The following is an 18673-nucleotide window of genomic DNA, read 5'->3' as shown; positions in this document are numbered from 1 at the left end:
CCTCTTATGTTATTTTCTATCTTTAAACAAAACAGGAAAAACTAGGAAGAAAAATATAGATTAGTTACATAAACACCTAATTACATGACTACATAATAATGTCAAATGCATTTTAAACTAGGTACTTCGAAGTGAAGGGGAAGTATGAATAAACTTCTATCAGCTTTTAGTTTAAAATAAGGATTTTCTATAGTCAGCACAAATAGGTAGTGGAAACCATCAAATATATACCTGTGGTCCATTCTCCAACTCTGAACCAACATATTCCAAAATGTGTCTAAATTCCTTGAAGAATCTCATGCAGTGAGTAGGCAATGTTTTAAAAGGGGCAAATAAAACTTATTCATCTGAATGAATCAAATAATATTTTCCATCAAACTAGTAAAGAGCTACAGACGTAATCTGCTTTCCATCAAAGTCTCATGATATTCTGGTAAACTTTCAAAACTATAATTCTAAAAATGTGACAAACTACATTTTATTACAGAAACATGCCTACATTACACATCCTTCCTTCACTTGCAAATTTAAGGACAAAGTAGAAACTGTACTGCAAGTGCCAAAATTCTCCTGAATATCTATGAGTTACACTTGTCATTATTATTATAGATAATAATAGCAAAAGTACATGCTCTGCATATATACTACTAACACAAAACGGAAATACTTTTCCTCATGACACTTAGACTTAAAAGATTCATATCTCCTCGTGCTAGCTTTAATAGGAGTAATAAAAGTGCATCTCTTTTGATATTCCCTAGAAAGTCTACCAGAGAACAGATAAGATCTAAATTTCTCTACTTTTCAGTCTCTTGAATTGGTTTAAAAATAGCAAAGTAGATGCTCAGATAACAAATGATGATTTCAAACAAGTCTTCCAAATAATATTACTTTTCTTGTATCATACAAGGCACAGGAGTTTAATTCCATGTTTCTGTTTCCAAATAATAATTTTGAAAACTGAACTAGTGAGAAATGTTGGCAAGACAAAACTCTAGTATAGGTAACATAAAAGCCACTGGAAAGACAGCAGCTTTCCCCTAAAATAAATTCCACATATTTGAGCCTGAATAGACTTTAAAGAAAATGTTGAGTACTTTTCTCCTTTAAGCCAGATTAATAAAACATGTGTACAAATAACACTGCTCTATAAAAAACTAACTCAATAAGACCTCAAGGTCATAATACAAACTTATAATTCTCAACTTGGATTACATGAATTCTCAAAGTTTGTTTTTATGACCATTAGAACTAAAAAGAAGGAGAATGCTTGATATTTCTAGTAGAATACGAAGCTAAGATATAATCTATTAGTAATGCAAATAACTACTATGATAGTATAGTAAAATATTGGTTTAATATTAAATCTTTCACACAAAAAGTCAGTAAACTGAAACAAGACTCAAGACTCAAGTTTCTAGTTTTCATTCCCCTAATTTCTATCCTGCCAATTTTAACAGTTTAATTTTGTTTTCAAAATATAAATCAAGGAAGCTACAAGCCTTGAATGATAGTTATTTACAAATAATCCCAGAAAACTGGCAGTTTACAGTTTTACAATACATACAAAAAGATGAGTAACAATCATCAATCTCAAATTACAATCCTATCTAAATAGAAGATTTCCTATTTACTTGTGCATCTGCCTTTCTTACAGCTGCCAGGTGCTTTCGGAAGTAAAAAACTAATTTATAAAAAACTAATTTATAAGTCTTAAGAACATCTCACTTTCCATAAACAGGTTACACGCCTGTAATTCCTGCAGCTCTGGAGGATCATGAGTTCAAAGCCAGCTTCAGCAAAGGTGAGGTACTAAGCAACTCAGTGAGACACTGTCTCTAAGTAAAATACAAAATAGGGTTCAGGATGTGGCTCAGTGGTTGAGTTCCCCGAGTTTAGTCCCTGATACTACTAATACTATTAATAATAATAATAATAATAAATAGTACTTTAGGCCAGGGCGCGATGGTACATGTTTGTAATCCCAGCGGCTTCAAAGGGTAAAACAGGAGGATTGTGAGTTCAAAGCTAGCCTCAGCAAAAAAAGCGAGGCGCTAAACAACTCAGTGAGACCCTATCTCTAAAAAAATACAAAATAGGGCTGGGGAAGTGGCTCAGAATTAAGTAAAAGTAAGGGAATGTGAATAAACTACAGACTTTAGTTAAAAAAGATAATGGCTATAATCTCATTGGTAAAGAAATCTTGATTAACAAGTGAAAGTTAAAAACAGTAAAAAGAAAAAATAGAAAGAGTAGAAGTAAAGAGATGAAATGGATATTTGTCTTCTGAGTCACCAAGATTCTTTGTTTTGCACCAGTCTTTTAACTTAAGTCAAGGAAGGGCATATCTGGGCAGAGAAAGAAATGTGGCAAACAGGAGGAACATTCTGGGAGCTGTGGCTATAGCTCAGTGGCAGAGCACTTGCCTAGCACATGTGAGGGACTGGGTTCGATCCATCCTCAGCACCACTGTCCATTTACAATAGTAAAAAAAAAAAAAAAAAAAAAAAAGGAAGAAGAAGGAACAGTCTGTAGACACTACCATCCTAATATCAAGGTACAGCTCTCATTACAGCTATGGAGGCCTCAGGAACTGCTGGGAGCTCAAAATCATAGTAAGGTCTATTTTCAGGATATAGGACATTTTTCATTATGTTTCATGATGGCATGGCTATGTCCATGAAGACCCTAGTTCACCTCTAGTACATCTGAATATTCTCTTAATACTCTACCCTCTCTTTGGAGTATAAACTCCTTCCTTTCTTCTGCCCTAAATATCCTAAATACATGCTGAATAATTTTAAGAACTTCAGCTATTTTTTTAATTAGTAATAATGCTGTTTTAGCATTTCACTTTTTTGGTAGGGGGTAACAGGGATTGAACTCAAGGGCAATCAACCACTGAGCCACATTCCAGCCCTATTTTGTATCTTTTTTAGAGACAAGGTCTCACTGAGTTACTTAGCACCTTGAGACTGGCTTTGAACTCAAATCCTCCTGTCTCAGCTTCCCAAGCCACTGGGATTACAGGCATGCGCCACAACTTTTTTTTTTTTTTAAGTACTTATATGATCTCTAAGACTTCTGTGGTAGGTAGTCAGCTCCCAATATGGATCCCAATGAGTAGAGAAGAGACTCCAGAAGTTCATATTTTTTATTAGTCTCCTCCCATAGCGGTAAGAGTTATTGTCTGGCATGTTCAACCAATAGAATGCTGAGGACATGAAAGTATACAGTTGTGGCTAGATCACAAAGGGCACTGCAGCTTCTCCCTTGCTTTCTTTTCTCTCTTAGATTGCTCACTCTGTGTGAATAGTAAGGTGACCTGTAGAAAGGCCCTCAATGGAAGGGAGAATCAAAACCTCATGTCAACAACTGGTACCATTTTATGAATGAACCATGTCAGGAATAGACCACCCATTCCCAGTCAAGCTCAGATGAATGCAAACCTAACTGAGGGTGTTGACTATAACCTTCTCATGACCTTTATCTCCTAAATTAGAACCATCCAACTAAGTCATTCCTATAATCCTGGCCCAGAGAAACCATATTAGGTAACTAATGTTTATTGCTGCTATAAACCACTTAGTGTTGAAGAAGTTTATTAATCAATAATAAATTCATATTATATCTTCCATGAACCAAAAAAAAAACAAAGAATAAAAAGGAAGCCATTGGATCAAGCATCTTCATTAACATCATATATCTTTATGAGAAATTCAAGACTCAAGCCAAGAAATTAACTCAATAGACTTCTTTTGAACTTGGTATATTCACCTGCGTAAACATAGGTGAAATGTATATATCTTATGTGTACATTTTACTGAATTTTGACAAAAGCACTCACCATGTATGTAATAGCCAGATTAAAATGTAAAAAAATTTCCATCACTTTGAAAAGGTACCCTAAGGCCATTTTAAATTAGTTCTCACATTCCCCACTTCTCCCAGTCACACTCAAGCACTGATTTTCTGTCATCATGGACAAGTATTAATTGTTCTAGTATTTCATATAAATGAAATATATAGCATATGTTTACACACACACACACACATATGTTTGTTACACACACACACACAGACATATATATATATATATATATATTTGTTACACACACACACACACACACCTTGGAATGGAATTGTAACTTGCAATGGAATTGAGGGATAAAAAAATAGATGTTTCTTTCTTTAAGAATTTAGCCTTTTAAGTTATAACACAGAAATTTTACACTCAGATTTGTCATGGGTTTTTCTATTAAGGAATCTACTATTTAATAAAAAATGATGGTTCAAAATGTTGGTATAAGAAAACACAAAAATATATATTTATAAGTGCAACTGATCAATGCCATATCAAGATGTAATGCATATTAAAAAGCTGGGCATAACTTCTTCTAGAATGATCCTTAGATCATATATAATTCCTTGTTTTACAAATAACAAAAATGATTAAGAGGCTTGTGCAAGGATGCCTTGCTAGTCAACAGCTTTTTGTTGTTGTTTGTTTTGGTACCACAGATTGACTCAGGGGCACTTGACCACTGAGCCACATCCCCAGCCCTATTCTGTATTTTATTTAGAGGCAGGATCTCACTGAGTTGCTTAGCAAGCCTCACTTTTGCTGAGGCTGGTTTTGAACTCTCGATCTTCCTGTCTTAGCCTCTGAAGTTGCTGGAATTACAGGTGTGCACTACCATGTCTGGCTCAACAGATTTTTCATTACACATGTTGCATAATAAATCTTTATACAAATTTAACCCAGGCTCAGTTGAAATATTTTTCATAGATGAAGACTGAAATTGTTTTGAATTTTAATGATATGATTTATATCTAGAATATCCCTCAAAATCTCCTGTGTCGAAGATTTGGCTCCCAATGCAGCGATGTCTAGAGGTGGGGCTTTTGGGAAATGATGGGATTACGAAGGCTCTAGTCTCACCAGTGGACAATGCTTGATGGACTGAAAATGTAAATGGATTCTTGGTAGGTGGAACACAGTCAGAGGAAAGGAGTCATTGGGGATCCTTGAGGAATTTATCTTATTGCTGGAGTTTTCTCCTCTCTTTGCTTTCCAGTTGCTAAGATCTAAGCAGCTTTCCTCTACCATGCCCTTCTACCATGATGTTCACACTCACCTTAAGCCTAAAGCAATTGAGTCAGACAACCATGGACTAAAACCTCTGAAACCAAGAGCCAAAATAAATATTTCTTCTTCTAACTTGTTCTTTTCAAGTGTTGTGGTTACAGTGACAAAAAGCTGACTAACATAAGTATCAACTAGCTTCTACAGAGAATTATTTTTAGTAGCAGTGTATCAACTAGCTTTTACAAAGAATTAATTTTAGTAGCAATGACACAAATTATAGTATAAATCTGAAATAGTGAGCAAAGAATAATACTACGTATTTTTAAAATAATCAAAATTGGTGACATTACACAAAATATAACTATAAAAAGGTACACTAAATAAGGTAAAACTATTTCTAAATACATAGAAAATTCACTTTATTACCTACCTACCTACCGTCAGACTATACCTTTCTAAAGAAGAAAGTAACACTATGATAAACATGGTATCTGTAGTTTTACCCAGGGGCCCCAAAGCCTTTTATTCAGGGGTCAAATCATTTGAAGTACTAAGGAAAGTTCTATTCAATTTATTTGTTTTGTTCCCATAAAATTATCAGCATTTAATAAGATACTCATTTTTGTTCCCTTGAAAAAAATTTCCTTTCATTCAGAATATTGTGGTGATGGAAAAGTGTTAACCAATGAGAATAAAAACATTTTTAAAATTAGGATGGCACAGGATCCCCCAATAGTCCCCTCTTTCCCTATCACTTTATTTCTGTGTCCTAACCAAAAATCAATGTCTTGATTCTCAGTGACCCAATTAGGTGCAGGTTTTTCCCAGCAGGCTTGAGCCCAGACCAGGGCTTTGAATGTTCACAAGCACTGAAAATAGTATTTTAAGTTGTTGCTCAAAACACTTAAATTAGAGAAACTGGCCTCAGTCTTGAGTAAAAATTCCTTTAACATTCATATGAATTTCATACCCTGATCCCTTGCTGCAGATATATGTGGGGAAAATATTACTTTTGCTAAATCTTAATAAGCTAGAGCACTCAGTTTCCTTAATAAATGCTTGATTCCCCCTGGTATTTAGTGCTTCTTTCTTTGAAAACTTAATTGGCCCTACCTCAGGGCAGTATGTTTTTTTTGTTTTGTTTTGTTTTGTTTGTTTTTTTAATAGGTACTCCCCTGCCAGCATGTTTGGGGAAACTCCAGTGGAAGGTTTTGAAGAAACAGATAATTACAGTGTTATAAAGTCTTATGGCAAGCATTTTGTAATCAGTCTAACGCAACTATCTTGATTCATTAAAGATATATTTTGATGATTTTAAGATAATTTCAAAAAAATCTATAAAACAATTCATTTGACAGTATAATTTGTAATAAAAGTTTAGATTGTATATTCTTCTTGCCAAAAGATAGAAAATAAATTTATTCAGTTGTTTACATATAAAATTCAAATTGAATCGTTAAATTTTATTTAAGTCATGGTTATTGTCTTTCTCCTCCTCAACATGACCTTTACTTAACAGAGTTCATTGTATCCCTAAAATTACCAGAATCTTATGAAAATAACTTTAGCCACTAAAATGCTTGGTGCTACGAAGAATGAAATTTTCAAGCCCAGTTCCGTAGCACACACCTGTAAACCCAGAAGCTGGTGAGGCCGAGGCAGGAGGATCAAGAGTTCAAACCCAGCCTCAGCAATAGGAAGGTGATAAGCAACTCAGTGAGATCCTGTCTTTAAATAAAATACAAAATAGGGCTGGGGATGTGGCTCAGTGGTTGGGTGCCCCTGAGTTCATGCTCCAGTATAAAAAAAAATTCATATAAATATACTCTTTTCAGGAATTTTTTAAAGTACGTCACAGAATGACTTCTTTGCAAAACATGAATACATTTACATTGAATTTCTATGTAACTTGTGAATTAAATTTCCTAAAGAAAAAATTATGTCTTGATTTCATCATTATATAAGTAGTAGAAAAAAAATCAAAGCTCTGTATTTTCTACTTTTATTTGCCAAATTTCCACTTTTCATTTACTTGTCCTGATATTATACAGTACCTCACAGGTTTTCTTTCTCGTAACAAATCTTCCAGACTCCGTTCACAATGTTCAGCCACCACGACCAGTCTTTCTGAGCAAAACAAAGCAAATACACTTTATATTTGATGAACACTTAAGTTACTAACATATAATATGAAAAACAAAATCTTAAAGCTATATATTAAATATATTACTAAATATATAGAAAAATAGGATAAATATCTAGTTAAATAAATAACATTTTTTTTTTTTGGTAGCAGAGATTGAGCTCAGGGGCACTCAACTACTGAGCCACACCCCCAACCCTCTTTTGTATTTTATTTGGAGACAGAGTCTCAATGAGTTGCTTAGCACCTCGCTGCTGCTGAAGCTGGCTGTGAATTCAGGATTCTCCTAACTCAGCCTCCTGAGCTACTGGGATTACAGGCGTGTGCCACATGGCCCCATGTAACAATTCTTTTTCATCTTACTTTTTTTCTCTAGAGTTTCTCTTATATGCTTCATGAAAAACAGAAGGAAAGGTTAACCTTGGGATAAAAGAAATAATCCCTTTGATATAAACTGAAAGACTGCCAAAAAGGTACAAAGAAATTTTAAAGGGATAGAGAAATTTGAAAATTAGTTACTGTTTTGACAGTCTGATTCAAACCCAAAGTCTTTGAAATAGAATTCAGAAATTTGAGAAAAGTAGAAATATTCTACAGAGAGAGAAAATAAAATCAACCTGTTTGCAACATCATGAGGCCTGCTGATATTAAATAACATAAAATAATAGTAGACCATTTTATAATGTAATTTTTATTTTCCAACAGATCAACTAAGATAGTACAGATCTAATGACCAACTCATACCGTCTTTTCCTTTTACTTATCCATTATCCCTAGTGACTAACATCATATCTGACACAGTGGCAGATCAATAATTTTTTGTTAAATCAATCTACAAACAAAAGAAAGTACAACTGAGTTTAAAAGTGGTTAGGTATTTTGTAAGGTTATTTCAAAGAGTTTCACTTTTAAAAAAATTGAGCTGTTATAAGTTTCTATGCAAAATGGGTTCTAAGTTATGCAAGGAAGAAAGTTAACACAAAGCAAAATGAATTACCGTGAAAAGTAGATCTACCATATTATCCAAATTTTCTACTTTTGGATATACATTCAAAAGAACAGCATACCAAAGGGATGCCTGCACACCCCATTTTACTTCAATACTATTCACAATAGCTATGATATGGAATCACTTTAGATGCTCATCACCAGATGACTGGATAAAGAAAATCGTGTATGGTATGGAATCTTATTCAGTCATCAAGAAGAAATCCTATAATTTATAGCAAAATAGATGGAAATGAATTCACTGTGTTAAAGTAATAAGCCCAAATACATTAAGACAACATATACTCTATCATATGTGCAAGCAAAAATGACTGGACCTGAATGTAAAACGGTCATTAGTAGTGGGTGGGAAGAGGGTGTGGAATGGTAGATAAAGGGAAATTCGGTTTGATCAGTCCAACCATATGCATATGTGGAAATATCACACTGAATCCCATTAATACATACAATTGATAAATGCTAATAAAATATAAAATAATTTGAGCAAAAAAACAATGACATTGAGAAAAGAAGTTACAAAGATACTATAATAATGATAACTACAAATAGAGGTTTGGTGAAGGTGAAAAAGAAGCAAAGGTAGAAAAAAGAACAGATGATGGGAAAGTAGAAGTTGAGAACAGAAGATATATATGAGATACCTCTCAGTAACTGGTTCAACATATGATCTTTCAAATTGCAGTAGAGAGTAAGATAAAGGACAATGTTGTACAGGCAGTATGACATGGGTGTGAAGGTAGGGTATTATTTTGGAACAATCTGAAACACAAAAATTAAAAATACTATGAATTCAAACTATCATTTTCAGATAAAAAAATTTCAAATTAAACAGGAAGGGAAAGAGAATTAAATAGCAGAAGACAAAGCTAGGGATGGGTTTAGCAGGGGTATTTAATAGAAATTTAAAGAGAATTAAATTTGAAAGAACACTTAATGAGAGAAAAGAAAAAGAAAAACAATAAGGAAGCCATGATGAAACTTCAAGCTCTCACTCAATTAAAAAAAAAAAGAAAAAATAAGCTGAGGGGCTGAGGGTACAGCTCAGTTGGTAGAGTGCTTTTCTCACAAGCACAAGGCCCTGGGTTCAAACCCCAGCGCGCCCCCCTCTCTCCTCCCAAAAAAAGAAGCTAAACTCCAAGCAATTAAGTGTAACTCCAAAGTTCTAAGAGGAACAAAACATCAAAACATATCATAAAACCAAAACAGAAAAGGGTATTCCTTTGCTTTTTATTCCTACATTTGTTGGGTTTTTCTATCCCTATCTGGCTCCGTCCTCTTAAGTTTCCTCTGTAGATCATCATTTCTTCCATCTAAAATGAAATACTGCCTATTTCTCTAGCTTTGATTTTGGGTCTTCTAATTGTATTTTCTCCTTCTCTACTCCCAATGCTGAAAGATGGCTAATTTTTACTTCTAGACTCGAATTCTTCTGAATTATAGGCTTTTATAGCCAACTTCTCTCACTTAATATAAGTCACCTAAAACTCAAGAGAAGTAAAACTACACTTTAAAGTCTGTCTTCAAGTTTTTTTGGTGCTATTTCAACACATGATACCATTATACAGCCAGCTGCTCTAAATAGAAACTTAGGAGTAATCTTTCTCAAATTACACAAACAGACCTACTATTGCTATCTTCAAAATGTTTCCAGGAATCTATGCAGTTTTCTCCATCTGCCACAGCATGGGTCCAAGTAAGCATCATCTCATTAGGTTACTGCAAAAATCTCTTAACTGTTCTCACATACACCCTTCTTTTCCTTTAATATTTTTTAATTGTCAATGGACCTTTAATTAATTTATTTATCTATTTATTTATTCACTTATTTATTTATTTGCAGTGCTGAGAATCAAACCCAGTGCGTCATACATACTAGTCAAGCACTCTACCACTGGGCTACAACCCCAAACCTCACATAAACTCTTATTCCAACCCCCAACATATTTTCACACTAAAGTCCAAGTGATAAAATAATTAAAAATCTGAATAAGGAACTCCCAGTCTTCTTCTTTTGTTATTTTATACTAACTCATCAACTTTGAGCCACTCTGATCTTCCTGCCTTTGAATATTTAATTACACATGGGTTTCCACTGCCTGAAATGATCTTCCCAACTTCTGCATTTAACTCCTATCATGTAACAAAGTAGTTAAGAGCATAGGATATTTTTTTTCTTGGCCTCAAATCCTAATTTTCTATTCATTAGCTAATTGACCTGGAAAAAATTTGCTAACCTATCTATTCCAGTTTTCTTTTGTGTACAAGGAAGAAAACAACGGGGTCTAACTCAGAGGGTTGTTGCAAGGCTGGGGAGGAGCTAATGAGATAATGAGGACCTTGGCTAAATGTGACTTCCTACAGACTTTTCTAGTCCCCCAAATCTATTCATTACTTCTACAATGTACTCTATTACACTATTCTTTGGTAGCACTTGTTTCAACTCTAAGGATTTGTATACATTTTTATTTAATGTGTTTTTTATAATCAAATAATACATTTCATATAGCAGGAATATATTGTTCAGTATTAAATTACTAATATTTAGAATGTCACCTAAAACATACAGGCAGAGACTACACATATATTTGTTGAATGAACTAATGGAGCAAAGGCAGGATATAGTCTTTAGAAATGATGATAGTCATCAGAGATCTGTCCTGCGTAAAAAATTTCATGCTTACTTTGTAAACTAGATATAATATCTCAGTCACACTTACAACAAAAACAGAATTTATTAAAATGTTCACATTCCATTAATTAACCATTTTATGTATAAAAGATTTCCACAGTATTTGGAAGTAGATTAAAATTTGTCAGGCTTCTTTTGAAAACTCCTTAAAGATATCATAAATCAATGTTTGCTAAAGCTTCAAGATTCTATACAACTATTTTAAGCATTGTTTTGATAGTTCAGAGCCATAATCCATGACAGAATATCAGTGTTTCTCCCAGAGGTAATAGAGTGTATACCACAATGATGTTTCCAATATGAGCCAGTTTTTTCAAGAAACATTAGGGAGACTGTTCTGAAACTCTGGAACACTGTTTGAAAATAACTTCTGTTTGTTATAAAAACAATACAGTTTCACAGAATAAAATATTTTGGAATCATAATGTGCCAAATACAAATCAGCAATGCAGTGGCTTATATAAAAAACAAATGTGATGCTAAGATGAACATATAAAACTGTGAAATAATCCTTTTTTCTAACAAAGATTTGAGGAATGCCAAGAAGTGTCACTTCCTAGATCCTCTAGCAGACATCTACTTCCAGAGGAGCACAGATAACTCAGGGTAGTCTTGTTCCTAGCCCCCAGAGGAAAAAGTTCCCCTTTTATAAAAATAAGCTTCAGGCCTGGGGCTGTAGTTCAGTTAGCAGTGCACTTGCCCAGCATGTGTGAGGCAGTGGACTTGATCCTCAGCACCACAAAAAAATAATATAAAGGTATTGTATTGGGTTCATCTACTATAAAAAATATTTTTAAAAAAATAAGCCTCAGTACTACATTCAAAAGGTGAAGTAGATCACTGTTACAATTCATTGACACCATTTAATTAATAAAAGTTATTTTTTAACAATAAGAAACTTGCTAAAAGTTTTGTACTGGGCTTTTGGCAAATGGATGGGGCTATCTATATATTCTACTGTATGAAGTTACCAGTAATGTTCATGTTTATCTTCAACTGGAAAAGGCATCCTTTCTTCCAGTATCACTTAGAATCAAATTATAGCTCCCAACTAATCCTCTGGCCAGAAGCTTTCATGCAGTGTGCAAATGGCAAAACCCCTTACAGTGGCCTTGACTGTAGGACTCTTGATTAGAAAGTATGTATGTAATAAAACAAGAGGCACATGTCAAGTTAACCTTGGAAAGTCTGAGATCTTATATTAGAACCTCAATTTTGCCAGTGAGACTCTTTTTTTAAAAGAGTCTCTCCATACATTTGATATTCGATGGTAGTGCTTTAAAACCCTGTCTTTACATTAAGAATCCTTTTGAGAATCAACAAAAACCATGTACTTCTTTGATAAAGTGCATCTGTACACATCCACACACACACACAAAAAAAAACCATCCAATTTTACTTACAATTTTGAAGGGTTCACTGACTTTCTACCACTCATTCATAGGTCTCCATGGCTACTAGGTTATCAGCTGCTATTATAAACTGTCAAATTTACTTTAACCCAAAGAAAAATTGGGACCATAAATTACAGAGAATTCCCAGCTCAGAGAACAACAACAACAACAAAATCAAAACAGAAACTCAACAAAACAATAAAGCAAACATAGCCAGATATATTGAGAACACTGCTTATAACAACACAAAGAGATAAAAATTCCCCATACCAAAGAAGTTTCTATAACAATGTTTCCATACTTCATTTGCAGGACAGATGTAGGAACATTAAAACTTTGCAACAACTCATTTTTGCACATGTAGGTAAAAATCTACCAGTTAATCTCATAATTATCTTCTTATTTAAAAAAATCTCTGAAGTACTTGGATTTCCTTCTTTTGCCCTTACCTATAAGAAATCTACAAATTTAAATTGGGAGCAATGGCACAGGCCTGTAATCCCAGAGGCTCAGGAGGCTGAGACAGGAAGATTGCAAGTTCAAAGACAGTCTCATCAATGGGGAGGTGCTAATCAACTTAGTGAGACCCTGTCTCTAAATAAAATACAAAATATGGCTGAGGATGTGGCTCTGTGGTTAAGTGCCCCTGAGTTAAACCCCTGGTACCACCACCCTCCTCCTACAAATTTAAAGCCCACCTGAGGAAACGATGCATTTAATAATACTACTAACCTAATATCTTATCCTAATACTATTTCCTTTCTCCATGAAAGGGATATCAGAGTATGCCACTCCAAAATATGCCACGTTGGTGTAAGGATTGTTTTGGCTGAAGGACATAATTTTCTTTAAATCGCAGGATATAAATTTCTCTATGTAAAAATGACAGAAATTTCCATTTATAAAAGTATCCCTTCCCCACATCAGAAAGGAAAATGACTCTTACCTACATAATGAAACTTATTAAATACTTTTTATTTATCTTTCCTAGTCATCTTCCCACAAATTACATCCACACCAGAAGCCCCAAATCCTTTCTGTCTAGCCTCTTCTCTATACTTTATCACCCCTTATTACAAAGATATTAAAGACCCAAATTCTAACTAGCTCTTTGAGTGATATTTTTGTGAAATCCCCAGCTGCATGTACATGTGTGTATATATGTATGTATATATACATACAGAGAGATACTAAAAATCTCAGTATGTACATATGTATATGTATATACATACTGAGATTTTTTAATCCTGTTAATCTGCGTTTTGTCAAATGATTATTTGATTCCTGGGCTTCAGACACTTAATATAAGAGAGTAGTTTTTGCCTTCCTACATCTACATAATGATTATTTATTTTTTTCCATGTATCTCATATATCTCCCCTACACAAAATGCTTGGGATATGTTCCAATTTTTTTTGTTTTCCAGATTTTGAAATATGTGCACAGACTTTATGGGTTGAACATCCCTAACTCCAATATCTGAAATTCAGAGTGCTTCTAAATCCCAAAGTTTTCAAGGACCAATCCATTTTGGAATTTTGGATTAGGGGTGCACAACAAGTGTTAAATAGTACTATATGGATATCTGTAGCATGTCTCAAATACTTTTTGGAAAAAAAGTAAGATTACAATTAAAATATGTAAATTTATTTTTTAAAATAAGAATGATTGATTAATAATGAAAAAAAGATTTGGTTTGTTAGGACTATATCAACAACAAAAGACAAGAAAATCTTTTGAAAATCCTTCAATATTTTTAGGCCACCAGTACCATTGAAATGAATAAATGTAAGGAGATAAACTTCCCAAAGGAACCATCACACTGTATTCTGAAATACTTAGACCAAAACTTTTATGTAAGAGTTTAACATCAATATTCTTTAATGTAGAATTTAACATTCTATCCTTTATATTCTTATAACAGCACATTGTGTATCACCTATTTTTAGTACTGCTATATTAAAATCATGATTGTATTCTTCCCTAAAATTTCTGCAGCTTATTTGGGAACTGAGATCCTATCCTGACTTATTCATTTCTAAATATTTGGAACCTAGCACAAAAAGAAGGCCATAGAATCAAGCAACAGTCTACTAAAGTGTTATAAATCCTGTAGATAGAGATTTAGAGGTTTTATATATATATATATATATATATATATATATATATATATATATATATGAATGACAGCAGAAAGTAAGAAATGTCAGTGGTTAAGAAAATCTTGTTTCTAGAAATTCTTCAACTCATCAACATATTTGTAAACTTTGTTTCAAAGCTAGTTTTCTGCTAGTTCTGCCTTCTAAATGTGTTTATTATGGAAAGAAACCCTTAAGGCATCAATATGATGTCTCCCAAGTTTTCAACTGAAAGGTTAGGCCAAAAACAGAAATATACTGATATTTGGTGAATCAGTCAATCAATGGAAGGCAACTTTGCACAGTAAAAGAAGCTACGATAAAATCATGTATTTTAAGGCTTGTATGTCTATGCCTATACAGATGTATAAACACACACATATATATGCTTATATGTCCATACATACATGCACATATATGTATATACACATATATACAACCATACATATACAAATAATACACATATACATGTATGAATATGAAAAATCAAATATTTTTATCATCTGCTATACAACCCTTCTCACCACCACTTTCTTTCCTACTCATATCACTAAGCCTCCTAACAAAAACTAAATATTCAGAGTAGTAGGTATATGGTGGAGCTCTAAAGTACTTGGACACCGAATAGTTTGTCATCATTTGTTATCAATATATGATTATAGACATAGGCAACTTTTAAGATATTTCAACAAATAAAATTTATCATTACATGTATTAGTGTTATTATTTTACCATTCCATATTTTCTTTTGTGTGATCCTGCTCTGAACTTCAATTTCCTTATCCTTAAAATGAAGGTGTAATAGTTTCTATTTCAAGATCATCTTATGAGGATTTTTAATTAAAATATGTAAAACACTTAAATATTTGCCTGATACATAATTAAACACTAAACTATTAGCCATTGGTAACTGTCATTACAAAAATATTTTCTACTTCAAGTCTATAAACACGAAGATTCTCAGAGTAAATAATTTTATGAGAAATAAACTACCTAACTTCAAAGTATAATTTTAGCCTACTTTTCAAAAGAACAATAAAGAAAAAGTAGTGTGGGTTTATGAGGCTGAAACACATGTAATCATATGTGAAAAGACTAATGTTGCTCAGTAAAAAAAAAAAAAAAAAAAAAAAAAAAAAAGCAAAACTAATCTTATGACTTTTTATTTGAAGACAGCCAAAATTCTTTTCAAACATAAATAGCTAGCACACACCTACACACATAACAATTTCTTTTTATATTTACTACATATTTATCACTGAATCTTGGTAAGAAGGTAGAAAACAGGGACTAGGAAAGAAGAAAAAAAAAAGCAAACTCACTCACCATGCTTTCCCCTAGAAATATCCACATACTGGCACAGTCTGGGATGGGTGATAGTCTTAAGGATTTGAAAGCGACCTAAAATCTTGATGGAATTTGGTGTGAGAGGAAGGCCATTGCTTCCACAAACATCGTGTGGCAGGGCTGAGGCAAAGAAGGTAAAGGCACCCATTTCTGCATCCTTCAAGGGAAACATTCTTGGAGTTCCAGATCTTCCAAGATGACCTGGAAAGGAGAGAGAATTTTATTACAGACTGAACAAACATTAAGTCAGTATTTTTCTCACCTTATACTTAATACACCACTTGGAGATCAATGTCAAACTGAACACTACAATAAAAAATGTCACACAGTGGTTCAGGAGATTAAGACAGGAGGATCACAAGTTCAAAGCCAGCCTCAGCAATGGCAAGGCGCTAAACAACTCAGAAAGACCCGGTCTCTTAATAAAATACAAAATTGGACTGGGAATATGGCTCAGTGGTCCAGTGCCCCTGAGTTCAATCCCTGGTACCAAAAAAATTAAAAATTAAAATTAAAAAAATCAATGTTTAAAAATTATAAGGTGGTACAGAAGAAAAAACTCAAACAAAATTTTTTTTTGCAGCTCTAAGTCAAATCCAAAGTTTCCCAATAGCATTAAAAAGAAAAGCTAAACCGAATTCCCATCTTCAATGACACCTGAAAGTATTAAAAGCACATAAAGTTTGTTATTGCATTTTCACATGAATAAAGCTCTTCTTCCTACTATGGAGCTCAAAAATGATTTCAAGAAGCTATTATAAAGCAAAATGTATATGCAAGAGTACTTGTGCCAAGAAAATAGAAAGAAAGAAGATTTGCAACCTATAATGGTCAGGAAGTTTGCTTGGTCTCTTCCAATTCAGAAGCTTACAGAGAAGGTAAGAACAATGGTGAAAGAAAGTCAAAATAAAGTCAGAAGGGTGGCCTGAAAGAGTCAAGAGTCCCCATATGGGCAGTTATTTATCCTCTAAGCAAAAAACAAATAGAAAGACAAAGTTCTCCCCTAAAGTAACTGAGCAAACTGAAAAATTATAGTTTGGTTTGGGCATAGGTGAAAGAAAAGAAAAGAGAAGAGAAAAAAAAGAAAAGAAAAGAAAAGAAAAAGAAAGCTACTCTTAATTCTGTAATTTTGTCCAGTAAAGTTCTAGATATCCACCCAGTCATCCTAAAACAAATGTGCCAGTCAACAAGCCTTTCAAAATATACAAAGCTCAGAGTCAACCTTCCTAAAATGCTAAAATAATAAACCATCTTAGAATTATCAGCTAGTTTAGAAGAGATACATAAATGGAAAAATCTGTTTTGGGAAACAATGGAAATAATTTATGAAAAAATAAATTTAAAAAACCATATATTTAGAGATTGGAAAAACTACTGCATCCAGTATGTAAAGCAGGAGGTTGCAGAAAAATATATTTCACAAAGATTAAAGAATAATAATTAACAGATATAAGATAAACAACTTCATTATGATAATCAAGAATTGTTCATTAAAATGATATAAGAAGCTATACTCTACAACAGACACGAGTATGGCAATATGTAAGTCAATGGAAGTGTAACTGATGTGATTCTGCAATCTGTATACAGGGTAAAAATGGGAGTTCATAACCCACTTGAATCAAAGTGGGAAATATGATATATCAAGAACTATGTAATGTTTTGAACAACCAACAATAAAAACAATTTAAAAAAAGAAGCTATACTCATCATCTAGTAAAAATTATAATGATTGTTTATGATAACATAATGTTATGAGATGTGGAGAAATCAAGCCTTTCACTTACTCTAAGTCAGAATGTAAATTGGTATGACCACTTGGGAAAACAGTTTGATACTATATTTCTGCAGAGACTACTACATATATACACAAGGAGATTTATATAAGAAATACCAAAGCAGCATTGTTCCCAATATCCTCAAACTGGAGACAATGTGAATTTCTAATATCAGGTGGATGGTTAAATACATTGTGATGCATTCACCTGATTGAACAGTTTAGAGCATGAAAAATAAGCAAACTATAGCATCATTTAACAGCATAGATGAATCTTAGAAATGCCAAATGGATAAAAAGTCACATAAAACTTATGCCAATATTTATAAAACTAAAAACATAAAAAATTAATAATTCTGTAATATTTACATGTTTTAAAAATATTCAATAAGAATGAGGGGAAAAAACTCAGTATGGGGTACCAATGGATGAAAAGTAGTGGCAAAGTTAGGAAAGAAGCCACAAGAAGCTTCAAAAATCTAAAGAAAAAGTGAGTTCTTAGTGGGTTGGTTAATGGTTGTTCATCATAATTTCCATACAATGTATCTATACCTAATATGCATTATATATACATTTTTAAAAATATAATGAATTGATTTTAAACAAAGGCAAAGAAATTCAATAGGGAAAGCATAGTCTAGCAAACAGTGCTGGAACAGGCTAACCATGTGGAAAAAAAACAATAACCCCAACCTCTACTGATAAACCCACAAAATCTAAGATGGATCATGGGCTTAAATGTAAAAACTGAAACTGATAGTCTTCTAAAAGAAAACACATGAGAATATTTTACAACCTTAAGCTAGGCAAAGATTTCTTAGGTAGAAACAGAAAGCACTAATAATAAAAGAGAAATTTGATAAAGTAGACTTGATCAAAATTAAAAACATCTGCACACCAAAAAGCACCTTTGAGAAAATAAACATTCAAGCAATGATAAGAGAAATATTTATAACTATCTATACATATATTATGTGTGTGCCAATACACATTTGTAATCTTTATCAAATATGTGTCTATATATATGACAAGACTTGAATGTAGAATCTACAAAGAATTCTTATATGCCAGTAATAAAAAGACATATA

The 18673-nt window shown here is 33.0% G+C and overlaps 1 protein-coding gene across 7 annotated transcripts in view; it reads right to left on the bottom strand.

Annotated features, from left to right (window-relative positions):
* Tbck (TBC1 domain containing kinase) overlaps positions 1-18673 on the bottom strand; it is a 215916-nt gene that overhangs the window by 192407 nt on the left and 4836 nt on the right. For all 7 annotated transcript variants that reach the window (XR_013426040.1, XM_021720499.3, XM_040293008.2 and 4 more), the window contains 2 exons: positions 15788-16009; positions 7144-7216 (listed from right to left, as the gene is read on the bottom strand). Coding sequence is in view for 6 of the 7 variants with exons in the window: in XM_021720499.3 (XP_021576174.1) it covers positions 7144-7216; positions 15788-15980 (266 nt within the window). In the remaining variant the exon portion in view is untranslated. The remainder of the gene's footprint in view (positions 1-7143; positions 7217-15787; positions 16010-18673) is intronic.

This window comes from Ictidomys tridecemlineatus, chromosome 9 (assembly GCF_052094955.1).
Source record: "Ictidomys tridecemlineatus isolate mIctTri1 chromosome 9, mIctTri1.hap1, whole genome shotgun sequence".
In the NCBI taxonomy this organism is placed as follows: domain Eukaryota; kingdom Metazoa; phylum Chordata; class Mammalia; order Rodentia; family Sciuridae; genus Ictidomys; species Ictidomys tridecemlineatus.
This window is presented reverse-complemented; position numbering and strand designations above follow the sequence as displayed.